The sequence below is a fragment of the Somniosus microcephalus genome, chromosome 6 (genome assembly GCF_052327205.1).
Source record: "Somniosus microcephalus isolate GS21.2 chromosome 6, FLI_Smic_1.0, whole genome shotgun sequence".
Classification (NCBI taxonomy): domain Eukaryota; kingdom Metazoa; phylum Chordata; class Chondrichthyes; order Squaliformes; family Somniosidae; genus Somniosus; species Somniosus microcephalus.
Genome location: NC_140992.1, coordinates 281947050 through 281974194, shown reverse-complemented (window position 1 = coordinate 281974194; position 27145 = coordinate 281947050). Strand labels below are relative to the sequence as shown.

The 27145-nt window shown below is 51.5% G+C and overlaps 1 protein-coding gene across 1 annotated transcript; it reads left to right on the top strand.

Annotated features, from left to right (window-relative positions):
• The first annotated feature begins 132 nt into the window (after nt 1-132).
• LOC147116782 (hyaluronan synthase 3-like) lies at nt 133-26701 on the top strand. Its single transcript, XM_085991966.1, has 3 exons — nt 133-1067; nt 15441-15542; nt 24736-26701. The coding sequence occupies exons 1-3, from the start codon at nt 444-446 to the stop codon at nt 25663-25665; spliced, it is 1656 nt and encodes a 551-aa protein (XP_085848092.1). The 5' UTR covers nt 133-443; the 3' UTR covers nt 25666-26701.
• The last annotated feature ends 444 nt before the right edge of the window (nt 26702-27145 follow it).

Below are 27145 nucleotides of genomic sequence, written 5' to 3'. Positions count from 1 at the left end.
TTTTGATAGAGTAGACACAGAGAGAATGTTTCCACTCATGGAGAAGAGCAAAACTAGAGGCCATCAATATAAGATAGTCACCAAGAAACCCAATTGGGAATTCAGAAGAAACTTCTTTACCCAGAGAGTGGTGAGAATGTGGAACTCGCTACCACAGGGAGTGGTTGAAGCGAATAGTATCGATGCATTTAAGGGGAGGTTAGATAAGCATATAAGGGAGAAGGGAATAGAGGGTTACGCTGATAGATTTAGATGAGGAAAGACGGGAGGAGGCTCGAGTGGAGCATAAACACCGACATGGACGGGTTGTGCCAAATGGCCTGTTTCTGTGCCGTATATCCTATGTAATCCGATGTCTCTGTGCCTCTCTGACCCTCCCACATTGATGCTGGATATTCCCCGGGTTACTGTGTCTCAGCTGATTCTCTTTTACATTATAGAACATGTCTTGTGAGAGACTTTGCACCACTCTGCGAATCATAGCAAGCACCTTGTTTGCCGTGTCAGTGCTGGGGGCTATTACCTGCACCTATGTGAAGGGTTACCAGTTCGGGTACACGGAGAACTACCACCTGTCCTTTGGGCTGTACGGGGCCATCCTTGCCCTACACCTCATTATCCAGAGTCTCTTCGCCTTCCTGGAGCACAGGAGGATGAGGAAGGAGAATCGACCCCTGAAATTTAACAAGTCGGTCGCTCTTTGCATCGCCGCCTTCCAGGAGGACCCTGATTACCTGAAGAAATGTCTGGTGTCGGTGAAGCGGATCGCCTATCCCAACCTCAAGGTGGTGATGGTCATTGATGGCAACAGCGAGGAGGACCTTTACATGTTGGAGATATTCAACGAGCTGATGGGCATGGAGAGCACCGGCTCCTACATCTGGAAGAGTAATTTCCACGAGAAGGGGCCCGGGGAGACGGACTTTACCCTGGCCGAGGGCAGGAGGAGGGTGGAGGAAATCGTGACTCGCTCCAAATTCTCCTGCATCATGCAGAAGTGGGGAGGGAAGCGAGAGGTGATGTTCACCGCGTTCGCCGCACTTGGGGACTCGGTGGATTATATACAGGTAATGATGTACCGGGAGCAGGGCTGATTTGGGAGCGGGGCTGATTTACCGGGAGACCTTTATTGGGACACTGTCCCCACAAACTCGCTGTAACAGGTGGTGAGGCAGCGATCCCGCTCCTGCCATGCAGAGGCAGTGTTCAGAATTTCTGCCAGATTCACCTCCTATGGGAACCAAGCATGGAATGGGCAGTCTGACCCTAACCCCTCGAGCCTGATCTGCCATTCAATGAGATCATGGCTGATCTGTGATCTAACTCCATATACCTGCCTTTGCCCCATATCTCTTAATACCTTTGGTTAACAAAAATCTAGCAATCTCAGATTTAAAATTAACAATTGATCTCGCATCAATTGATATTTGCAGAAGAGAGTTCCAAACTTCTACCACCCTTTGTGTGTAGAAGTGTTTCCTAATTTCACTCCTGAAAGGTCTGGCTCTAATTTTTAGACTATGCCCCCTAGTCCTAGAATCCCCAACCAGCGGAGATAGTTTCTCTCTACCCTATCAGTTCCCCTTAATATCCTGAAAACTTTGATCAAATCACCTCTTAACCTTCTAAATTCCAGGGAATACAACCCTAATTTGTGTAATCTCTCCTCGTAACTTAACCCTTGGAGTTTCCTGCCACTCAGCCAATTTCCTAACTGGGTCAATAATTTGCCCTCAGCTCCATGGGCTTCTACCTTAGTTAACAGTCTCTTATGAGGAACTTTATCAAATGCCTTCTGGAAGTCCATATAAATAACATCCACAGACATTCCCCTGTCCACTACTTCAGTCACCTCTTCAAAAAATTCAATCAGGTTTGTCGGGCATGACCTACCTTTCACAAATCCATGCTGGCTCTCTCTGATCAACTGAAAATTTTCGAGGTGTTCAGTCACCCTATCCTTAATTATAGACTCTAGCAATTTCCCGATAACAGATGTTAGGCTAACTGGTCTATAATTCCCTGGTTTTCCCTCTCTCGCCATTCTTAAATAGCTGAGTGACATGTGCAATTTTCCAATCTAAAGGAACGGTTCCTGAATCAAGAGAACTTTGGAAGATTATAGTTTGGGCATCTGCAATGTTCTCACCGACTTCCTTTAAAACCCTGCGATGGAAACCATCTGGTCCTGGGGATTTGTCACCCTTTAGTGCCATTATTTTCTTTATTAGTTATTTTACTTACGTTAATTTTATTGAGGCCCTGTCCCTGATTCAATATTAGTTTCCTTGGGATGTCTGACATGCTTCCTCTACTGTAAATACTGACACAAAGTAATTATTCAACATGTCCGCCATTTCCTGGGGGTTGGATAAGTACCTGAAAGAAAAAAATTTGCAGGGCTACAGGGAAAGGAACTGGCTGAGGCGCTCTTGCAGAGCGCCGGCACGGGCTCAACAGGCCAAATGGCCTCCTTCTGTGCTGTAAACATTCTATGATTCCTTATTATCATTGACAATATCACATTTATCAGTTTTTAAGGGGTCCACATTGCTCCTGACCGACTTTTTTCCTAATATAATCGTAAAAGTGTTGATTTTGATATCCCTTGCAAGTTGTATCTCTTACTATCTGTTTTGTCACCGTTTGTTGTTCTTTGTATCTCTCCCAGTCGACAGAATCTGTGCTATTTTTTGCATTTTTGTATGCTTTTTCTTTCAATTTTTTGAACACCTCCCACTGATCTTCTTTCGATTTACCATTAACAGATTTGCCCAGTTTACTGTGGACAGCCTCTGTCTCATCGCATTGAAGTCGGCCTTACCTAAATGTAGAATCTTAGTAGCTGTTTCACATTTCTCTCTTTCAAACACAACGTGGAACCCGATCATAATATGATCACTTTTAAATAGATGTTCATGCACTGTTAGGCTGTTAACTAAATCTCATTCAAAACATCTTAACTAGAGCCCCGAAGTGTTGTACAACCTCAAGTGTGCAGTTAAATGGGGACAGGATGATGAAAGTGGTGTTGTTGCATCATCTGCTGGTGGGTGGTGGAACAGCAGATACCAAACTCCCTGCTCATAATTATAACAGAAAGGAATAAACAGCTGACAGGGAGTCATTTCAAATTCAAGGAAAGGTTATGAAAGTTCCGCATGTTTTCTTTGGAAAAATCATGATTTTGAAATATTTGAGTTTATATTGTGTCCAGCACCTCACACAATCAATTAGTTTATGTGCAGCAAAGTGATCGAAGCACAGACTTTGCCAACACTTAATAAGTTAGATAGACTGATGAAGAAAAAGGAGAATAAAGAGATTAAGGAGCAAGGCGGGGACATGGGATCAGGATAATGCTCGTGTGGAGGATAAACACCATCATGGACCGGATGGGCCGAATGGCCTGTTTCTGTTGTAATTTCTATGAAATTCTGTGTAAAATGCATCAGTCGTCCTACAGCTGTAAGCAGACTCCCCGAGCAGCAGACCCTCAATAGGGGAACAGGTTAGGGTTCAGGCTCTGGCTGGGGGGGAACAGGTTAGGGTTCAGGCTCTGGGTGGGGGGAACAGGTTAGGGTTCAGGCTCTGGGTGGGGAACAGGTTGGGGTTCAGGCTCTGGGTGGGGAACAGGTTAGGGTTCAGGCTCTGGGTGGGGGGGAACAGGTTGGGGTTCAGGCTCTGGGTGGGGGGGAACAGGTTAGGGTTCAGGCTCTGGGTGGGGGGGAACAGGTTAGGGTTCAGGCTCTGGGTGGGGGGGAACAGGTTAGGGTTCAGGCTCTGGGTGGGGAACAGGTTGGGGTTCAGGCTCTGGGTGGGGAACAGGTTGGGGTTCAGGCTCTGGGTGGGGAACAGGTTGGGGTTCAGGCTCTGGGTGGGGAACAGGTTGGGGTTCAGGCTCTGGGTGGGGGGGAACAGGTTGGGGTTCAGGCTCTGGGGGGGAACAGGTTGGGGTTCAGGCTCTGGGTGGGGAACAGGTTGGGGTTCAGGCTCTGGGTGGTGGGAACAGGTTGGGGTTCAGGCTCTGGGTGGGGAACAGGTTGGGGTTCAGGCTCTGGGTGGGGAACAGGTTAGGGTTCAGGCTCTGGGTGGGGAACAGGTTGGGGTTCAGGCTCTGGGTGGGGAACAGGTTAGGGTTCAGGCTCTGGGTGGGGGGGAACAGGTTGGGGTTCAGGCTCTGGGTGGGGGGGAACAGGTTAGGGTTCAGGCTCTGGGTGGGGGGGAACAGGTTAGGGTTCAGGCTCTGGGTGGGGGGGAACAGGTTAGGGTTCAGGCTCTGGGTGGGGAACAGGTTGGGGTTCAGGCTCTGGGTGGGGAACAGGTTGGGGTTCAGGCTCTGGGTGGGGAACAGGTTGGGGTTCAGGCTCTGGGTGGGGAACAGGTTGGGGTTCAGGCTCTGGGTGGGGGGGAACAGGTTGGGGTTCAGGCTCTGGGGGGGAACAGGTTGGGGTTCAGGCTCTGGGTGGGGAACAGGTTGGGGTTCAGGCTCTGGGTGGTGGGAACAGGTTGGGGTTCAGGCTCTGGGTGGGGAACAGGTTGGGGTTCAGGCTCTGGGTGGGGAACAGGTTAGGGTTCAGGCTCTGGGTGGGGGGGAACAGGTTGGGGTTCAGGCTCTGGGTGGGGAACAGGTTAGGGTTCAGGCTCTGGGTGGGGGGGAACAGGTTGGGGTTCAGGCTCTGGGTGGGGGGGAACAGGTTGGGGTTCAGGCTCTGGGTGGGGAACAGGTTGGGGTTCAGGCTCTGGGTGGGGGTAACAGTTTGGGGTTCAGGCTCTGGGTGGGGAACAGGTTGGGGTTCAGGCTCTGGGTGGGGAACAGGTTGGGGTTCAGGCTCTGGGTGGGGAACAGGTTGGGGTTCAGGCTCTGGGTGGGGGGAACAGGTTGGGGTTCAGGCTCTGGGTGGGGAACAGGTTGGGGTTCAGGCTCTGGGTGGGGGGGGAACAGGTTGGGGTTCAGGCTCTGGGTGGGGAACAGGTTGGGGTTCAGGCTCTGGGTGGGGGGGAACAGGTTGGGGTTCAGGCTCTGGGTGGGGGGGAACAGGTTGGGGTTCAGGCTCTGGGTGGGGGGTAACAGGTTGGGGTTCAGGCTCTGGGTGGGGAACAGGTTGGGGTTCAGGCTCTGGGTGGGGAACAGGTTGGGGTTCAGGCTCTGGGTGGGGGGGAACAGGTTGGGGTTCAGGCTCTGGGTGGGGGGAACAGGTTGGGGTTCAGGCTCTGGGTGGGGAACAGGTTGGGGTTCAGGCTCTGGGTGGGGAACAGGTTAGGGTTCAGGCTCTGGGTGGGGGGGAACAGGTTGGGGTTCAGGCTCTGGGTGGGGAACAGGTTAGGGTTCAGGCTCTGGGTGGGGGGGAACAGGTTGGGGTTCAGGCTCTGGGTGGGGGGGAACAGGTTGGGGTTCAGGCTCTGGGTGGGGAACAGGTTGGGGTTCAGGCTCTGGGTGGGGGGAACAGGTTGGGGTTCAGGCTCTGGGTGGGGAACAGGTTGGGGTTCAGGCTCTGGGTGGGGAACAGGTTGGGGTTCAGGCTCTGGGTGGGGAACAGGTTGGGGTTCAGGCTCTGGGTGGGGGGAACAGGTTGGGGTTCAGGCTCTGGGTGGGGAACAGGTTGGGGTTCAGGCTCTGGGTGGGGGGGAACAGGTTGGGGTTCAGGCTCTGGGTGGGGGGAACAGGTTAGGGTTCAGGCTCTGGGTGGGGAACAGGTTGGGGTTCAGGCTCTGGGTGGGGAACAGGTTAGGGTTCAGGCTCTGGGTGGGGAACAGGTTGGGGTTCAGGCTCTGGGTGGGGGGGAACAGGTTGGGGCTCTGGGTGGGGGGAACAGGTTGGGGTTCAGGCTCTGGGTGGGGAACAGGTTGGGGTTCAGGCTCTGGGTGGGGAACAGGTTGGGGTTCAGGCTCTGGGTGGGGGGGAACAGGTTAGGGTTCAGGCTCTGGGTGGGGAACAGGTTGGGGTTCAGGCTCTGGGTGGGTGGGGAACAGGTTGGGGTTCAGGCTCTGGGTGGGGAACAGGTTGGGGTTCAGGCTCTGGGGGGGAACACGTTGGGGTTCAGGCTCTGGGCGGGGGGAACAGGTTGGGGTTCAGGCTCTGGGTGGGGAACAGGTTAGGGTTCAGGCTCTGGGTGGGGGGGGAACAGGTTGGGGTTCAAGCTCTGGGTGGGGAACAGGTTGGGGTTCAGGCTCTGGGCGGGGGGAACAGGTTGGGGTTCAGGCTCTGGGTGGGGGGGGAACAGGTTAGTGTTCAGGCTCTGGGCGGGGGGAACAGGTTGGGGTTCAGGCTCTGGGTGGGGGGAACAGGTTGGGGTTCAGGCTCTGGGTGGGGGGGAACAGGTTGGGGTTCAGGCTCTGGGCGGGGGGAACAGGTTGGGGTTCAGGCTCTGGGTGGGGAACAGGTTGGGGTTCAGGCTCTGGGCGGGGGGAACAGGTTGGGGTTCAGGCTCTGGGTGGGGAACAGGTTGGGGTTCAGGCTCTGGGTGGGGAACAGGTTGGGGTTCAGGCTCTGGGTGGGGAACAGGTTGGGGTTCAGGCTCTGGGCGGGGGGAACAGGTTGGGGTTCAGGCTCTGGGTGGGGGGAACAGGTTGGGGTTCAAGCTCTGGGTGGGGGGAACAGGTTGGGGTTCAGGCTCTGGGTGGGGAACAGGTTGGGGTTCAGGCTCTGGGTGGGGGGAACAGGTTGGGGTTCAGGCTCTGGGTGGGGGGGAACAGGTTGGGGTTCAGGCTCTGGGTGGGGGGAACAGGTTGGGGTTCAGGCTCTGGGTGGGGGGAACAGTTTGGGGTTCAAGCTCTGGGTGGGGGGAACAGGTTGGGGTTCAGGCTCTGGGTGGGGAACAGGTTGGGGTTCAGGCTCTGGGTGGGGGGGAACAGGTTGGGGTTCAGGCTCGGTGGGGGGGAACAGGTTGGGGTTCAGGCTCTGGGTGGGGGGGAACAGGTTGGGGTTCAGGCTCTGGGTGGGGGGGAACAGGTTGGCGTTCAGGCTCTGGGTGGGGAACAGGTTGGGGTTCAGGCTCTGGGTGGGGAACAGGTTGGGGTTCAGGCTCTGGGTGGGGAACAGGTTGGGGTTCAGGCTCTGGGTGGGGGGGGAACAGGTTGGGGTTCAGGCTCTGGGGGGGGAACAGGTTGGGGTTCAGGCTCTGGGTGGGGAACAGGTTGGGGTTCAGGCTCTGGGTGGGGGGAACAGGTTGGGGTTCAGGCTCTGGGTGGGGAACAGGTTGGGGTTCAGGCTCTGGGGGGGAACAGGTTGGGGTTCAGGCTCTGGGTGGGGAACAGGTTGGGGTTCAGGCTCTGGGGGGGAACAGGTTGGGGTTCAGGCTCTGGGGGGGAACAGGTTGGGGTTCAGGCTCTGGGTGGGGGGAACAGGTTGGGGTTCAGGCTCTGGGTGGGGAACAGGTTGGGGTTCAGGCTCTGGGGGGGGGAACAGGTTGGGGTTCAGGCTCTGGGCGGGGGGAACAGGTTGGGGTTCAGGCTCTGGGGGGGGAACAGGTTGGGGTTCAGGCTCTGGGTGGTGGGGAACAGGTTGGGGTTCAGGCTGGGGGGAACAGGTTGGGGTTCAGGCTCTGGGTGGGGGGAACAGGTTGGGGTTCAGGCTCTGGGTGGGGGGGAACAGGTTGGGGTTCAGGCTCTGGGTGGTGGGGAACAGGTTGGGGTTCAGGCTCTGGGTGGTGGGGAACAGGTTGGGGTTCAGGCTCTGGGTGGGGAACAGGTTGGGGTTCAGGCTCTGGGTGGGGAACAGGTTGGGGTTCAGGCTTGGGGGGGAGCATATTGGGATACAGGTCCGGGGGGAACAGGCTGGGGTAGGGGTTGCGGGAACGGCCTCTGCTGGGGGATAACGGGACAGGCTGTGGGGCTCTGATCACCCTCCATTCCTCATCACTTTCATGTGTGAACCCAGACAGAGATGACGTCGGTCTATTCGGGACGTCAGTTGATCCTTGATCCTATCCTCTCACAACACACACACACTTTGCAGCAGGGGTCACTGGACAGTAATCAGGACCAGGAACCCCGGCGGATTCCCCCTCTCTCTAACCCAGGGGTCACTGGGCATTGATCAGGAGCAGAAGCCAGGGCAGTTTTCCCATCTCTCTAACCATTGGGGTCACTGGACAGTGATCAAGAGCAGGAACCCTGGCTGATTTCCCCTTCTGTTCTAACCCAGGGGTCACTGGACAGTGATCAGGAGCAGGAACCCTGGCTGATTTCCCCTCTCCCTTCTCCTGGGGTCACTGGACAGTGATCAGGAACCCTGGCTGATATCCCCTCTCTTTAACCAAGGGGTCACTGGGCATTGATCAGGAGCAGGTGCCAGGGCAGTTTTCCTGTCTCTCTAACCTTGGAGTCTCTGGGCATTGATCAGGAGCAGGATCCCTGGCTGATTTTCCCTCTCTTAACCCAGGGGTCACTCTGCAATCAACAGGAACAGGAACCCTGGATGATTTCCCCTCTCTCTAACCCAGGGGTCTCTGGACAGTGATCAGGAGCAGCAACCCTGGCTGATTTCCCCTCTCTCTAACTTAAGGGTTACTGGACAGTGATCAGGCGTAGGAAACCTGGCTGATTTCCCCTCTCTCTTCCCCTGGGGTCACTGGACAATGATCAGGAGCAGGAACCCTGGCTGATTTCCCCTCTCTCTAACCCAGGGGTCACTGGACAGTGATCAGGAGCAGGAACCCTGGATGATTTCCCCTCTCTCTAACCCAGGGGTCACTGGACAGTGATCAGGAGCAGGAACCCTGGATGATTTCCCCTCTCGAACCCAGGGGTCACTGGACAGTGATCAGGAGCAGGAACCCTGGCTGATTTCCCCTCTCTCTAACCCAGGGGTCACTGGACAGTGATCAGGAGCAGGAGCCCTGGCTGATTTTCCCTCCCTCTAACCCAGGAGTCACTGGGCAGTGATCAGGAGCAGGAACCCTGGATGATTTTCCCTCTCTCTAACCCAGGGGTCACTGGACAGTGATCAGGAGGAGGAGCCAGGGCAGTTTTCCTCTCTCTCTAACCCAGGGGTCAGTGATCAGGAGCAGGAACCCTGTCTGATTTCCCCTCTCTCTGATCCTAGGGTCATTGGGCAGTGATCAGGAGCAGCATCCCTGGCTGAATTCCCCTCTCTCTAACCCAGGGGTCACTGGGCAGTGATCAGGAGCAGGAACCCTGGCCGATTCCCCTCTCTCTAACCCAGGGGTCACTGGGCAGTGATCAGGAGCAGCATCCCTGGCTGAATTCCCCTCTCTCTAACCCAGGGGTCACTGGACAGTGATCAGGAACCCTGGATGATTTTCCCTCTCTCTAACCCAGGGGTCACTGGGCAGTGATCAGGAGCAGGAACCCTGGCTGATCTCCCCTCTCTCTAACCCAGGGGTCACTGGACAGTGATCAGGAGGAGGAGCCAGGGCAGTTTTCCTCTCTCTCTAACCCAGGGGTCAGTGATCAGGAGCAGGAACCCTGTCTGATTTCCCCTCTCTCTGATCCTAGGGTCATTGGGCAGTGATCAGGAGCAGCATCCCTGGCTGAATTCCCCTCTCTCTAACCCAGGGGTCACTGGGCAATGATCAGGAGCAGGAACCCTGGCCGATTTCCCCTCTCTCTAACCCTGGGGTCAGTGATCAGGAGCAGGAATTTTGGCTAATTTCCCCCCTCTCTAACCCTGGGATCACTGGACAGTGATCAGGTGCAGGAACCCTGGCTAATTTCCCCTTCTCTCTGACCCTGGGGTCACTGGGCATTGATCAGGAGCAGGAGCCAGGGTTGATTTCCCATCTCTCTAACCTTGGGGGTCAATGGACAGTGATCAGGAGCAGGAACCCTGGCTGATTCCCCCCTGTCTAACCCTGGGGTCAGTGGACAGTGATCAGGAGCAGGAACTCCGCTGATTTCCCCTCTCTCTAACTCAGATGTCACTGGACAGTGATCAGGAGCAGGAACCCTGGCTGCTTTCATCTCTCTCTAACTCAGATGTCACTGGACAGTGATCAGGAGCAGGAACCCTGGCTGATTTTGGCTCTTTCTAACCCAGGGGTCACTGGACAGTGATCAGGAGCAGGAACCCTGGCTGATTTCCCCTCTCCAACCCAGGGGTCACTGGACAGTGATCAGGAGCAGGAACCCTGGCTGATTTTCCCTCTCTCTAACCCAGGAGTCGCTGTGCAATGATTAGGAGCAGGAACCCCGGCTGATTTCCCCTCCCTCAAACCAGGAGTCACTGGACACTGATTAGGAGCAGGAACCATGGCTGATTTCCCCTCTCTCTAACCCAATGGTCACTGGGCATTGATCAGGAGTAGGAACCAGGGCTGATTTCCCATCTCTCTAACCTTGGGATCACTGAACAGTGATCAGGCGCAGGAAACCTGGTTCATTTCCCCTCTCTCTGATCCTGGGTTCATTGAGCAGTGATCACGAGCAGGGTCCCTGGCTGATTTCCCCCCTCTCTAACCCAGGGGTCACTGGAAAGTGATCAGGAGCAATCTGTGTGTAGAGCCGGAAGATGTAGGTGAGGTTTTCAATGAATATTTTGCATCTGTGTTCACTATGGAGAAATGTAAGAAATCACACAACACCAGGTTATAGTCCAACAGCTTTATTTGAAATCACAAGCTTTCGGTGCGCTGCTCCTTCGTCAGGTGAAGTGGAGAGATGCATAAATACACAGCTTATATAGTCAGAGAATAATGTCAGATGTTTACAGGTAATCTTTCTAGCTGCCATTTATCACACCTCGGCAGAGAGATAATCACAGCAATCAAAGGTGTAAATGGTGTCCAAACAGGTCAGTCAGGAAAACATTACATCAAAGAACAATGAGGTGGGGGCACAAGGGGTCAAATGTTGCAGATGCTGGGGTCTGTATGAAAAACAAAAAAACAGACAAAAAACATTTTTTTTGCTGGAAATCACAGCAAGTCCGGCCGCATCTGTGTGAAGAGAACAAGCCAACGACGACTCGAGTCTGGATGACCCTACGTCAGGTGGGGTTACATGTAGCGTGACATGAACCCAAGATCCCGGTTGAGGCCGTCCTCATGGGTGCGGAACTTGGCTATCAGTTTCTGCTCGACGATTTTGCGTTGTCATGTGTCTCGAAGGCCGCCTTGGAGAATGCTTACCCGAAGATCGGAAGCTGAATGTCCTTGACTGCTGAAGTGTTCCCCGACTGGGAGGGAACACTCCTGCCTGGCGATTGTTGCGCGGTGTCCATTCATCCGTTGTCGCAGTGTCTGCATGGTCTTGCCGATGTACCATGCTCCGGGGCATCCTTTCCTGCAACGTATGAGGTAGACAACGTTGGCCTCAGAAGACAAACACGGGACACAACCAACAGAGTTCCCTTCGTCGTCCAGTACTTCCCCGGAGCGGAGAAACTACGCCATGTTCTTCGCAGCCTTCAACATGTCATTGATGACGACGAACACCTCGCTAAGGCCATCCCCACGCCTCCACTACTTGCCTTCAAACAGCCGCCTAACCTCAAACAGACCATCGTTCGCAGCAAATTACCCAGCTTTCAGGAGAACAGCGATCACAACACCACACAACCCTGCCACAGCAACCTCTGCAAGACATGCCAGATCATCAACACAGATACCATCATCACACGAGGACACCACCCACCAGGTACATGGTACATACTCATGTGACTCGGCCAACGTTGTCTACCTCATACGTTGCAGGAAAGGATGCCCCGGAGCATGGTACATCGGCGAGACCATGCAGACACTGCGACAACGGATGAACGGACACCGCACAACAATCGCCAGGCAGGAGTGTTCCCTCCCAGTCGGGGAACACTTCAGCAGTCAAGGACATTCAGCCACGGATCTTCGGGTAAGGATTCTCCAAGGCGGCCTTCGAGACACACGACAACGCAAAATCGTCAAGCAGAAACTGATAGCCAAGTTCCGCACCCATGAGGACGGCCTCAACCGGGATCTTGGGTTCATGTCACGCTACATGTAACCCCACCTGACGTAGGGTCATCCAGACTCGAGTCGTCGTTGGCTTGTTCTCTGCACACAGATGCGGCGGGACCTGCTGTGATTTCCAGCAAAAAAAAATGTTTTTTGTCTTTTTTTGTTTTTCATACAGACCCCAGCATCTGCAACATTTGACCCCTTGTGACCCCACCTCATTGTTCTTTGATGTAATGTTTTCCTGACTGACCTGTTTGGACACCATTTACACCTTTGATTGCTGTGATTATCTCTCTGCCGAGGTGTGATAAATGGCAGTTAGAAAGATTACCTGTAAACATCTGACATTATTCTCTGACTATATAAGCTGTGCTTTTATGCATCTCTCCACTTCACCTGACGAAGGAGCAGCGCTCCGAAAGCTTGTGATTTCAAATAAAGCTGTTGGACTATAACCTGGTGTTGTGTGATTTCTTACATTTGTCCACCCCAGTCCAACACCGGCATCTCCACACCATCACTATGGAGAAGGACGATGTAGGCATAGAAATCAGGCAGGGGGATTGTGATATACTTGAACAAATTAGTATTGAGAGGGAGGAGGTACTAGCGGTTTTAGTGGGCTTAAAAGTGGATAAATCCCCAGGCCCGGATCAGATGTATCCCAGGCTGCTGTGTGAGGCAAGGGAGGAGATTGCAGGGGCTCTGACACAAATTTTCAGAACCTCTCTGGCCACAGGGGAGGTGCCAGAGGACTGGAGGACAGCTAACGTAGTACCATTATTCAAGAAGGGTAGTATGGATAAACCGGGGAATTACAGGCCAGTGAGCCTAAAATCAGTTGTAGGGAAATTATTGGAAAAAATTCTGAGGGACAGTATTAGTCTCCACTTGGAGAGGCAAGGATTAATCAAGGATAGTCAGCATGGCTTTGTCAAGGGGAGATCATATCTGACCAATTTGATTGAATTTTTCAAGGGGGTGACTAGGTTTGTGGATGAGGGCAGTGCAGTTGATGTGGTCTACATGGACTTCAGTAAGGCTTTTGACAAAGTCCCGCATGGGAGACTGGTCAAGAAGGTAAGAGCCCATGGGATCCAGGGCAATTTGGCACATTGGATCCAAAATTGGCTTAGTTTCAGGAGGCAGAGGGTGATGGTCGAAGGTCGTTTTTGTGACTGGAAGCCTGTGTCCAGTGGTGTATCGCAGGGATCGGTGCTGGGTCCTTTGCTGTTTGAAGTGTACATTAATGATTTAGATATGAATGTAGGAGGTATGATCAGTAAGTTCGCAGATGACACGAAAATTGGTGGAGTGGTAAATAGTGAGGAGGGAAGCCTCAGGCTACAGGACGATATAGATGGGTTGGTTAGATGGGCAGAACAGTGGCAAATGGAATTTAACCCCGAAAAGTGTGAGGTGATGCATTTTGGAAGGACTAACAAGGCAAGGGAATACACAATGAATGGTAGGACCCTAGGAAGGACAGAGGATCAGAGGGACCTTGGTGTGCATGTACATAGATCCCTGAAGGCAGCAGGACAGGTAGATAAGGTGCTTAAAAAGGCATATGGGATACTTGCCTTCATTAGCCAAGGCATAGAATATAAGAGCAGGGAGGTTATGATGGAGCTGTACAAAACGCTAGTTAGGCCACAGCTGGAATACTGTGTGCAGTTCTGGTCGCCACACTATAGGAAGGATGTGATTGCATTGGAGAGGGTGCAGAGGAGATTCACCAGGATGTTACCTGGGCTGGAGCGCTTCAGCTATGAAGAGAGACTGGTCAGGCTAGGGTTGTTTTCCTTAGAGCAGAGAAGGCTGAGGGGGGACCTGATTGAGGTGTACAAAATGATGAGGGGCATAGATAGGGTAGATAGAAAGGAACTTTTCCCCTTAGTAGAGGGGTCAATAACCAGGGGGCGTAGTTTCAAGATAAGGGGCAGGAGGTTTAGAGGAGATTGGAGGAAAAACGTTTTCACCCAGAGGGTGGCTGGAATCTGGAACTCACTGCCTGAAAGGGTGGTAGAGGCAGGAACCCTCACAACATTCAAGAAGCATTTAGATGAGCACTTGAAACGCCATAGCATACAAGGCTACGGACCAAGTGCTGGAAAATGGGATTAGAATAGACAGGGCTTGATGGCTGGCGCGGACACGATGGGCCAAAGGGCCTCTTTCTGTGCTGTATAACTCTATGACTCTATTTCCCCTCTCTCTAACCCAGGGGTCACTGGGCAGTGATCAGGAGCAGGAACCCTGGCTGATTTACCCTCTCTGTAACCCAGGGGTCACTGGGCAGTGATCAGGAACAGGAACCCTTCTGATTCCCTTCTGTCTAACCCAGGGATCACTGGACAGTGATCAGGAGCAGGAACAATGTCTGATTTCCCCCTCTCAAAAACCCTGGGGTCACTGGACAGTGATCAGGAGCAGGAACCCTGGCTAATTTCCCCTTGTCTCTGACCCTGGGGTCACTGGGCATTGATCAGGAGCAGGAGCCAGGGCTGATTTCCCGTCTTTCTAACATTGGGGTCACTGGACAGTGATGAGGCGCAGGAAACCTGGTTGGTTTACCCTCACTCTAACCCATGGGTCACGGGGCAGTGATCAGGAGCAGGAACACTTAGGATTTCCCCTCTAACCCACCCAGTGATCCTTGAACAGTGACCAGGAGCTGAAACCCCAGCTGATATCCTCTCTCTCTTCCCCAGGAATCACTGGACAGTGATCAGGAGCAGGAACCCTGGCTGATTTCCCCTCTCTCTAACCCAGGGGTCACTGGACAGTGATCAGGAGCAGCAACCCTGGCTGATTTCCCCTCTCTCTAACCCAGGGGTCACTGGGCATTGATCAGGAGCAGCAACCCTGGCTGATTTCCCCTCTCTCTAACCCAGGGATCACTGGGCATTGATCAGGAGCAGGAACCCTGGCTGATTTCCCCTCTCTCTAACCCAGGGGTCACTGGGCATTGATCAGGAGCAGGAACCAGGGCTGATTTCCCCTCTCTCTAACCCAGGGGTCACTGGGCATTGATCAGGAGCAGGAACCAGGGCTGATTTCCCGTCCATTCTAACCTTAGGGTCTCTGGGCAGTGATCAGGAGCAGGAACCCTGGCTGATTTCCCCACTCTCTAACCCAGGGGTCACTGGGCAGTGATCAGGAGCAGGAACCCTGGCTGATTTCCCCTCTCTCTAACCCAGGGGTCACTGGGCAGTGATCAGGAGCAGGAACCCTGGCTGATTTCCCCTCTCTCTAACCCAGGGGTCACTGGGCAGTGATCAGGAGCAGGAACCCTGGCTGATTTCCTAGCCAAAGCATACAGGGGCCCAATTGCAGCAGCTCTACTGACACCTTGACGCGATTGTGTAACTGAAGACAGCCTGGGACTGGACTAGACAGTGTAGCTCAGATACTGTACTATGCAGGCGCTTGGCACAATGGCCCATTCAGGTAAGGTAGCTCCGTTATAAACGCCCATCACTGTGCGATTCCCGTGCTTATAACTGAGCTGTAAATGACATTCCCTCTGGTGTTTCTCCTCAGGTGTGTGATTCAGACACAGTACTGGACCCGGCCTGCACCGCGGAGATGGTGAGAGTGCTGGACGGAGACCCCGGTGTAGGGGGAGTGGGCGGGGATGTGCAGGTTGGTGCAGATTCCTGTTAATGTCTGAGCTGCGACAGTGATGAGGCGCAGGAAACCTGGTTGGTTTACCCTCCCTCCCGGGGGAGGGAGGGATTGGTTGACCCTGTGCCCCCCCACCATTATTTAGACTGACCGACAAAATAAAACAAAAATTGTGACTCAACCGTGGCTAACAAAGGAAATTAGGGATAGCATAAGATCCAAAGAGAGGACATATAAATTGGCCAGAAAAAGCAGCAAACCTGAGGATTGGGAGCAGTTTAGGATTCAGCAAAGGAGGACAAAGGGATTAATTAAGAGGGGGGAAATAGGGTATGAGAGTATGCTTGTAGGGAACATAAAAACTGACTGTAAAAGCTTCTATAGATATGTGACGAGAAAAAGATTGGTGAAGTCAAGCATAGGTCCCTTGCAGTCAGAATCAGGGGAATTTATAATGGGGAACAAAGAAATGGCTGACCAATTAAATACATACTTTGGTTCTGTCTTCACAAAGGAGGACACGAATAACCTCCCAGAGATGTCGGGGAACATAGGGTTTAATGAGAGGGAGAAACTGAATGAAATCAGTATTTGTAGGGAAATGCTGTTAGGGAAATTAGCGGCATTGAAGGCCGATAAATCCCCAGGGCCTGATAATCTACATCCTAGGGTACTTAAGGAAGTGGCCCTAGAAATAGTAGATACATTGCTGGTCATCTTCCAAAATTCTATAGATTCTGGAACAGTTCCCATGGATTGGAGGGTAGCTAATGTAACGCCACTATTTTATAAAGGTGGTAGAGAGAAAACAGGGAATTACAGACCGGTAAGCCTGACACCGGTCGTGGGGAAAATGCTAGAGTCCATTATAAAAGATGTAATAGCAGAGCACTTGGAAAACAGTGACAGGATCGGACAAAGTCAGCATGGATTTATAAAAGGTAAATCGTGCTTGACTAATCTACTGGAATTTTTTGAGGATGTAACTGGTAAAATAGATGAGGGAGAACCAGTGGATGTGGTGTATTTGGACTTTCAGAAGGCTTTCGATAAGGTCCCGCATAAGAGATTAGCGTGCAAAATTAAGGCACATGGGATTGGGGGCAAGGTATTGACTTGGATAGAGAACTGGTTGGCAGATAGAAAGCAAAGAGTTGGACTAAACAGGTCATTTTCCGAGTGGCAGGCAGTGACTAGTGGGGTACCGCAAGGATCGGTCCTACTCCTGCTCCTATCTTCTATGTTTCTATTTGCTAGAGTTTAGAAGAATGAGAGGGGATCTCATTGAAACTTATAAAATTCTAACAGGACTAGACAGACTAGATGCAGGAAGGATGTTCCCGATGGCGGGGGAGTCCCGAACCAGGGGTCACAGTCTAAGGATAAGGGGTAAGCCATTTAGGACTGAGATGAGGAGGAATTTCTTCACCCAGGGAGTGGTGAACCTGTGGAATTCTCTGCCACAGAAGGCAGTTGAGGCCAATTCATTAAATATATTCAAGAAGGAGTTGGATATATTTCTTAAGGCTAAAGGGATCAAGGGATATGGGGAGAAGGCAGGGACAGGGTACTGAATTTGGATGATCAGCCATGATCTCATTAAATGGCGGAACAGGCTCGAGGGGCCGAATGGCCTACTCCTGCTCCTATCTTCTATGTTTCTATGAGTGGCGTCGGGCTCTTCAACAACAGGAGGCGGACGGTGTAGCCAATCATTTTGGCTGCACGTTCTAGCCAGAGTGTGGGGACAGCGGCGGGGTGGGGGGTAATTTCCGGGCACTGAGAAGTAGAAAATGAATGAGGGTCAGTCAGTATTTGTGGAGAGACCCATCCTCGGTTCTTGAGCGATATTTCCCCATGGCACCCTGCAACTTCCTGCTCCAGACACTGATTTCAGGAAGTTGACTTTCGCTGTATCGTCATTTTCAAACCTGTTTTAACTTCACACCTGACCAAGGTTTTCTGTCCCTCGGTCCCCTGGGCTCCCTCTTCCTGCCCTCCATCCAGCGGGCCGCCTCAGTCCCCCTGGCTCCGCTCGTTCCCCTCGGGCTTCCCCCGTCCTCCCCCAGTCTCCTTCGGTACCCCCACCTCGGCACCCCCCATCCCCCGTCTGCCCTGGGGCTCCCTTGGATCCCTCCCAACCTCCCCCGTCCCCTGACTCCCTCTGTCCCCCAGTAACAGAATAAGGGGTCGGCCATTTAGGACTGAGATGAGGAGAAATTTCTTCACACAGAGGGTGGTGAATCTTAGGAATTCTCTACCCCAGAGGGCTGTGGAGGCTCAGTCATTGGGTATATTCAAAACAGAGAATGATACATTTTTGAATATTAAGGGAATCAAGGGATATGGAAATAGGGCAGGAAAGTGGAGTTGAGGTCAAAGATCAGCCATGATCTTACTGAATGGCGGAGCAGGTTCGAGGGGCCAAATGGCCAACTCCTGCTCCTATTTCTTATGTTCCCCCTGGGCCCTCACCGTACCCCGGCTCCCCCTGTCCCCCGGACACCCTCGGTCCCATGGGCTCCTCCTGTTCCCCCCTCTTCCTGCCCTCCATCCCCCGGGCTCCCTTTTCCTGCCCTCGGTCCCCCCGTCCTCCGAGCTCCCCCACTGCTTTGCCTCAGTATCTCTGTCCATGGCTTGTTATGTGGTTCATCTCTGGGTCAGTCCATTTAAAATATTTTAAGAACATAAGAAATAGGAGCAGGAGTAGGCCATTCGGCCCTTCGAGCCTGCTCCGCCATTCAATGAGATCATGGCTGATCTTCTGCCTCAACTCCATTCACCGGCCCTATCGCCATATCCCTTGATGCCTTTACTAGTCAGAAATCTATCGACTTCTGTTTTGAATATACCCAATGACTGAGCCTCCACAGTCCTCTGGGGTAGAGAATTCCAAAGATTCACCACCCTCTGTGTGAAGAAATTTCTTCTCATCTCAGTCCTGAATGGCCGACCCTTTATCCTGAGGCTGTGGCCCCTGGTTCTAGACTCCCCAGCCAAGGGAAACATTCTCCCAGCATCCATCCTATCAAGCCCTGTAATAATTTTGTATGCTGCAATGAAATCCCCTCTCATTCTTCTGAATCCAAGAGAATACAGGCCTAGTTTTCTCCTCCCTTTTTCTGATTGTATTAGAAAGCCTGCTCACATCTTATGTTCCAGTTTGGGAGACGGGTCCGTGTGAGATCCAGCTGCTCTCTCCAGAGCCCAGTGTCTCCAGCATTTTCTGTGTTTTAAAAAATTTATTTAATCCCCGTTTCTCTCTAATTTTTCCCTAGTCGTCTCGTCACTTCGCCCCATCACCACCCTCCCTTTCTGAAATATCAGCTGGTCTCCAGCTCAGTGGGAATGCCCTCGCCTGGTTCCACTCTTGCCTATCCGATCACAGCCAGAGCATCTCCTGCACTGGTTTCTCTTCTCGCTCCCAAACTGTTTCCTCTGGAATCCCTCCAGTTCTATTCTTGGCCCCGCTCTGCAGATATGACAACAGCTTCCACATGTACGCTGGCGACCCCCAGCTCTACCTCTCCACCACCTCTCTCATAGAAACATAGAAGATAGGAGCAGGAGTAGGCCATTCGGCCCCTCGAGCCTGCTCCACCATTCAATGAGATCATGGCTGATCATCCAAATTCAGTACCCTGTCCCTGCCTTCTCCCCATATCCCTTGAGCCTTAAGAAATATATCCAACTCCTTCTTGAATATATTTAATGAACTGGCCTCCACTGCCCTCTGTGGCAGAGAATTCCACGGGTTCACCACTCTCTGGGTGAAGAAATTCCTCCTCATCTCAGTCCTAAATGGTTTACCCCTTATCCTTAGACTATGACCCCTGGTTCTGGACTCCCCGGCCATCGGGAACATCCTTCCTGCATCTAGTCTGTCCAGGCCTGACAGAATTTTATAGGTTTCGATGAGATCCCCTCTCAATCTTCTAAACTCCAGTGAGTATAAGCCCAATCGACACAATCTCTCCTCATACGTCATTCCTGCCATCCCAGGTATCAGTCTGGTGAATCTTTGCTGCACTCCTTCCATGGCAAGAACATCCTTCCTCAGATAAGGCGACCAAAACTGCACACAATACTCAAGGTGCGGTCTCACCAAGGCCCTGTACAACTGCAGCAAGACATCCTTGTTCCTGTACTCGAACCCTCTTGCTACGAAGGCCAACATACCATTTGCCTTCTTAACCGTCTGCTGCACCTGCATGCTTACCTTCAGCGACTGGTGCACAAGAACACCCAGGTCTCTTTGCACTTCCCCTTCTCCCAATCTATTGCCACAGATAATAATCTGCCTTCCTGTTTTTGCCACCAAAGTGGATAACCTCACATTTATCCACATTATAGTGCATTTGCCATGTTTCTGCCCAATCACCCAACCTGTCCAAATTGTACTGGAGTTTCACGACATCCTCCTCACAGCATACCCTCCCACCCAACTTAGTGTCGTCTGCAAATTTGGAGATACTACATCCAATTCCCTCGTCCAGATCATTTATATTGTGAACAGCTGGGGTGCTAGGACCGATCCTTGCGGTACCCCACTAGTCACTGTTGCCACTCGGAAAACGACCCGTTTATTCCAACTCTTTGCTTTCTATCTGCTAACCAGTTCACTATCCAAGTCAATACCTTGCCCCCAATCCCATGTGCCTTAATTTTGCACGCTAATCTCTTATGCGGGACCTTATCAAAAGCCTTCTGAAAGTCCAAATACACCACATCCACTGGTTCTCCCTTATCTATTTTACCAGTTACATCCTCAAAAACTTCCAGTAGATTAGTCAAGCACGATTTACCTTTTGTAAATCCATGTTGACTTTGTCCGATCCTGTCACTGCTTTCCAAGTGCTCTGCTATTACATCTTTTATAATGGACTCTAGCATTTTCCCCACTACCGATGTCAGGCTTACCGGTCTATAATTCCCCGCTTTTTCTCGACCACCTTTTTTGAATAGTGGGGTAACATTAGCTACCCTCCAATCCATGGGTACTGTTCCAGAGTCTATCGAGTTCTGGAAGATGACCAGCAATGCATCTACTATCTCCAGGGCCACTTCCTTAAGTACCCTAAGATGTAGATTATCAGGCCCTGGGGATTTATCGGCCTTCAATCCCGTCAACTTCCCCAACACCATTTCCCTACAAATACTGATTTCTTTCAGTTCCTCCCTCTCATTAGTCCCTATGTTCCCCGACATCTCTGGGAGGTTATTTGTGTCCTCCTTTGTGAAGACAGAACCAAAATATGTATTTAATTGGTCTGCCATTTCTTTGTTCCCCATTATAAATTCCCCTGATTCTGACTGTAAGGGACCTACGCTTGACTTCACCAATCTTTTTTTCTTCACATATCTATAAAAGCTTTTACAGTCAGTTTTTATGTTCCCTGCAAGCTTACTTTCATAATCTATTTTCCCCCTCTTAATTAATCCCTTTGTCCTCCTTTGCTGAATCCTAAACTGCTCCCAACCCTCAGGTTTGCTGCTTTTTTTGGCCAATTTATATGTCCTCTCTTTGGATCTTATGTTATCCCTAATTTCCCTTGTTAGCCATGGTTGAGTCACCTTTTTTGATTTATTTTTATGCCAAACTGGGATAAACAAATTCTATAGTTCATCCATGCGATCTTTGAATGTTTGCCATTGCCTATCCACCGTCAACCCTTTGAGTGACATTACCCAATCAATCCTACCCAACTCGCGTCTCATACCATCATAGTTCCCTTTATTTAAATTCAGGACCTTAGTCTCTGAGTCAACTACTTCACTCTCCATCTTAATGAAGAATTCTATCATATTATGATCGCTGTGACCCAAGGAGCCTCGCACAACAAGATTGCTAATTAATCCTTTCTCATTGCATAATACCCAGTCTAAGATGGCCTGATCCCTAGTTGGTTCCTCGACATATTGGTCCAGGAAACCATCCCGTATACACGCCAGGAATTCCTCCTCCACAGTATTGTTACTAATTTGGTTAGCCGAATCTGTATGTAGATTAATGTCACCCATGATGATTGCTGTGCCCTTATTGCACGCTTCTCTAATTTCCCTTTTAATGCCATCCCCAACCTCTGCATTACTGTTTGGAGGTCTATACACCACTCCCACTAACGTTTTCTGCCCTTTGGTATTTCTCAGTTCTACCCATACAGATTCCACATCATCAGAGCTAATATCTTTCCTTACAATTGTGTTAATCCCCTCGTTAACCAGCAATGCTACCCCACCTCCTTTTCCTTTTTGCCTATCTTTCCTGAATATTGAATACTCCTGGATGCTGAGTTCCCAGCCTTGGTCCCCCTTGAGCCATGTTTCTGTAATCCCAATCATATCACGACCCTCCACTGCCTCTGTATTGTCGGATGGCTGGTCTGAAGACCAGTCCTCCAGCTAATCTCCTCCGTTGGGAAGACCAAAATCACAAAGTGAAGCCCACACTGTGGAATTCCCTCCTTAAACCTCTCCATCTCCCTCTCCTCTATTAAGACCCTCCTTAAAACTTTTTGACCAACCTTTCAGTTACTCTCCTAATATCTCCTCCTTTGGCTTGGTGTTTATTTTTTAAATGATTCTAGGTTAAAGGCGCTGCATAAAAGCAAAAAGTCTCACCCCTGCTGTCCCCATTAACCAGTCTCACTCCTGCTGTCCCTATTAACCAGTCTCACTCCTGCTGTCCCCATTAACCAGTCTCACTCCTGCTGTCCCTATTAACCAGTCTCACTCCTGCTGTCCCTATTAACCAGTCTCACCCCTGCTGTCCCCATTAACCAGTCTCACTCCTGCTGTCCCTATTAACCAGTCTCACCCCTGCTGTCCCTATTAACCAGTCTCACCCCTGCTGCCCTCATTAACCAGTCTCACTCCTGCTGTCCCTATTAACCAGTCTCACCCCTGCTGTCCCCATTAACCAGTCTCACCCCTGCTGTCCTCATTAACCAGTCTCACACCCTGCTATCCCCATTAACCAGTCTCACTACTGCTGTCCCTATTAACCAGTCTCACCCCTGCTGTCCCCATTAACCAGTCTAACCCCTACTGTCCTCATTAACCAGTCTCACCCCTACTGTCCTCATTAACCAGTCTCACTCCTGCTGTCCTTATTAACCAGTCTCACCCCTGCTGTCCCCATTAACCAGTCTCACCCCTGCTGTCCCCATTAACCAGTCTCACACCCTGCTGTCCCCATTAACCCTCACACCCTGCTGTCCCCATTAACCACTCACACCCCGCTGTCCCCATTAACCAGTTTCACACTATGCTGTCCCCATTAACCAGTCTCACACCCTGCTGTCCCCATTAACCAGTTTCACTCTGCTGTCCCCATTAACCAGTCTCACACCCTGCTGTCCCCATTAACTAGTCTCACACCCTGCTGTCCCCATTAACCAGTCTCACTCCCTGCTGTCCCCATTAACTAGTCTCACACCCTGCTGTCCCCAGTAACCAGTCTCACACCCTGCTGTCCCCATTAACCAGTCTCACACCCTGCTGTCCCCATTAACCAGTTTCACACTCTGCTGTCCCCATTAACTAGTCTCACACCCTGCTGTCCCCATTAACCAGTCTCACTCCCTGCTGTCCCCATTAACCAGTCTCACACCCTGCTGTCCCCATTAACCAGTTTCACACTCTGCTGTCCCCATTAACCAGTCTCACTCCCTGCTGTCCCCATTAACTAGTCTCACCCCCTGCTGTCCCCATTAACCAGTCTCACCCCTGCTGTCCCCATTAACCAGTCGCCATTGTCTTCAGTCCCCGCCACAAACTCCATCCCTTAGCCGCCGACTGCAGCCTTCTCCCTGGTCACTGTCTGAGGCTGAGCCAGACCTTTCACAACCTTGGTGTCCTAGTTGACCATGAAATGACCTTCTGACCACATATCCGCATCATCACTAAGACCAACTATTTCCACCTCCGTAACATTGCCTGTCTTAGAAACATAGAAGATAGGAGCAGGAGTAGGCCATTCGGCCCTTCGAGCCTGCTCCGCCATTCAATGAGATCATGGCTGATCATTCAAATTCAGTACCCTGTCCCTGCCTTCTCCCCATATCCCTTGATCCCTTTCGCCTTAAGAAATATATTCAACTCTTTCTTGAATATATTTAATGAACTGGCCTCCACCGCCCTCTGTGGCAGAGAATTCCACAGGTTCACCACTCTCTGGGTGAAGAAATTCCTCCTAATTTCAGTCCTAAATGGTTTACCCCTTATCCTTAGACTATGACCCCTGGTTCTGGACTCCCCGACCATCGGGAACATCCTTCCAGCATCTAGTCTGTCCAGGCCTGACAGAATTTTATAGGTTTCGATGAGATCCCCTCTCAATCTTCTAAACTCCAGTGAGTATAAGCCTAATCGACACAATCTCTCCTTATACGTCATTCCTGCCATCCCAGGTATCAGCCTGGTGAATCTTCGCTGCACTCCTTCCATGGCAAGAACGTCCTTCCTCAGATAAGGTGACCAAAACTGCACACAATACTCAAGCCCCTGCCTCAGCTCATCTGCTGCTGAAACCCTCATCCATGCCTTTGTTACTCTAGACTTGACGATTCAACACTCGCCTGGCCAGCCTCCCATGTTCTACTCTACTTGAGGTCATCCAAAATTCGGCTGCACGTACCCTAACTTGCACCAAGTCCCGTTCACCCATCACCCCTGTGCTCACTAACCTACATTGGCTCCCGGTTAAGCAACGCCTCGATTTTTAAAATTCTCATCCTTGTTTTCAAATCCCTCCATGGCCTCGCCCCTCCCTATCTCTGTAATCTTCTCCAGCCCCACAACCCCCTGAGATCTCTGCACTCCTCTAATTCTGCCCTCTTGAGCATCCCCAATTTTAATTACTCAAGCAATGGCGGCTGTGCCTTCAGCTGCCTGGGCCCTAAGCTCTGGAATTCCCTCCCTAAACCTCTCTGCCTTTCCTCCTTTAAGACTCTCCTTAAAACCCACCTCTTTGACCAAGCTTTGGGTCATCTGTCCTACTATCTCATGTGGCTCGATGTCAAATTTTGTCTTATAATACTCCTGTGAAGCGCCTTGGGACGTTTTACTACGTTAAAGGCGCTATATAAATACAAGTTGTCGCCCCGTTGTCCCCATTAACCAGTTTCCCTGCAATGTTGTGTGTTGGGCTCAGGGCCCTGCGAGCCTCAGCCGGTACAGTATAACTCTGCTCTCCTTTGCCTGTCCGCAGATCCTGAACCAGTATGACTCGTGGATCTCCTTCCTGAGCAGCGTGCGTTACTGGATGGCCTTTAACGTGGAGCGGGCCTGTCAGTCCTACTTTGGTTGCGTGCAGTGCATCAGTGGGCCGCTGGGCATGTACCGCAACCCACTGCTGCGCCTCTTCTTGCAGGACTGGTACAGCCAGCAGTTCCTGGGCTCCAAGTGCAGCTTTGGAGACGACCGACACCTCACCAACCGAGTGCTGGGCCTGGGCTTCAAGACCAAGTACACAGCCCGTTCCCGCTGCCTGACGGAGACCCCAAGCCGCTACCTCCGCTGGCTCAACCAGCAGACCCGCTGGAGCAAGTCCTACTTCCGTGAGTGGCTGTATGGCGCGCTCTGCTTCCACAAACACCACCCCTGGATGACCTACGAGGCTGTGGTCAGTGGCTTCTTCCCCTTCTTTCTGACGGTCACCGTGCTGCAGCTCTTCTACCGAGGCCGGCTGTGGAACATCCTGCTCTTCCTGCTGGCTGTGCAAGGGGTGGGGGTGCTGAAGGCCGGCTTCGCCTGCCTGCTCCGGGGCTCAGCACAAATGCTCTTCCTGTCCCTCTACTCGCTGCTCTACATGTCCAGCCTGCTGCCAGCCAAACTCTTCGCCCTGCTCACCATAAACCGGCCTGGCTGGGGCACGTCGGGCCGCCGCAGGCTCGTAGTTAACCTGGTGGGCCTGTTGCCCGTCTCCGTCTGGTTCGCAGTGCTGGCTGGGGGTCTGGGCTACACCATCTACCGGGAGAGCCGGCAGCCGCTGCCCGACACCGAGCGACCTTTCCTCATCATCGGTGCTGCCGTCTACGCCTGTTACTGGCTGCTGCTGCTCGCCCTCTACCTGGGCATCGTGGCCAAGCCCTGCGGCCGCAAGCAGCAACACTGCGACCTGGCCTTCCTGGAGGTCTGAGCCCCAGGCCCGGACGACACCCACACTGGCCTGGGAGCCGCCCACACCCCTGGCAGTATCTGCAGGGTCTGCCGCCACCAGTGCTCTCGCCACCATCAGGCCTCCCGCTGCCTGGCCAAGAGTCGGTTTTTCTTCTAAATTAATAATTTTGTTCAATAAACAAAAACTGTAAATGTTTTTAAAAAAAGGCATTGAGCAATATTTCTACAGGAGCGTCGGTGGGTGTTAGCACCCTAGGGTGGCGGTGGGGGTGAGTTAGCACCCTAGGGTGGGGGTGTGTATAGAAGGTTAGTATTGAACAGATGCTGCTATTCAGAGCTGGATGTTGACACAGCTCCTAATCCTTCATGTTCGAGCCTATTTGCAAATTTATGCTGAAGCTCAGCTAGGTTTTGCTGACGTTCCCAGAGGCTCATGTGTGGATGAGAAACTCCTCGTTCCCGGGGGAAACGAGTCACTGACAGCAGCCTCATGTTTACAATATTGATCAGTTTTTCTAAAATGTAAATAATTTTATTTTTGTATGAATGTATTTGTCAGACTCTGTATTTAATAAACACCTGTACTTCACTTACTGCAGGTGGACAGATTTTAACTGAAAACATTGTGTTCCATTCGCAGTGAAAAGCCATGGGCAATGTTTGTAAGGTTTACTCCTGGGTGAGTGTTGGGGAGACGGTGACTGTATCCCTGCCCCAGGCTCGTATCCAAAACTTCTATTTATTTTTTACAATCACTTTGGGGTTTTAAATTCTGATGTTTTTTATGAACTTTTATCAAAATAAAGATTTAATACCTGAAGCTTGCTGTTGGTGTGTCCAGTCCGTGTGTTAGAATCATCAACGCTATCAACTCTGAACTGCTACAAAAACAAAAAATGCTGGAAACACTCAGCAGGTCAGGCAGCATCTGTGGGGCAAGATAAAACGTTAACGCCAGAATTTCCTGTAGACTTGTGTCAGTGTAATGGCGCATCTACATTGTAGGACCCAGGAAAGTCCCAGGAAATTATGACCAGCACGAGTCCCAGGAAACTATGGGGTAAGTTGCTTACGCAACATCATAATTCGCTGGGACTTCTGCTTATCCACCATTTCCCTGTCACCAAAACACTGAACAGTTAGAATCATAGAATGATACAGGCGCAGAGGAGGCCATCCAGCCCATCGTGCCTATACCAGCTGAGAGAGCTATTCAATTAGTCCCACTCCCCTACTCTTTCCCCATAGCCCTGCAATTTTTCAACTTCAAGTATTTATCCAATTCCCTTTTGTTGTGCATTTTGAATGTTGTATTTGAATTGTCCCACATAGCTTACCGTAGTTGTGATGTGCAATACACTATGGGAAATAGAGTGTATAAAAGTTGAGAAGATTCTCTGGAAAGATGGCTGTTAACTGAACTCTGTTTCCTGCGTACTCTTTTAATTGTTATACAAGCAAGGTTATTAAACTCTTGAGATTTAACAAAAGTGGCGACG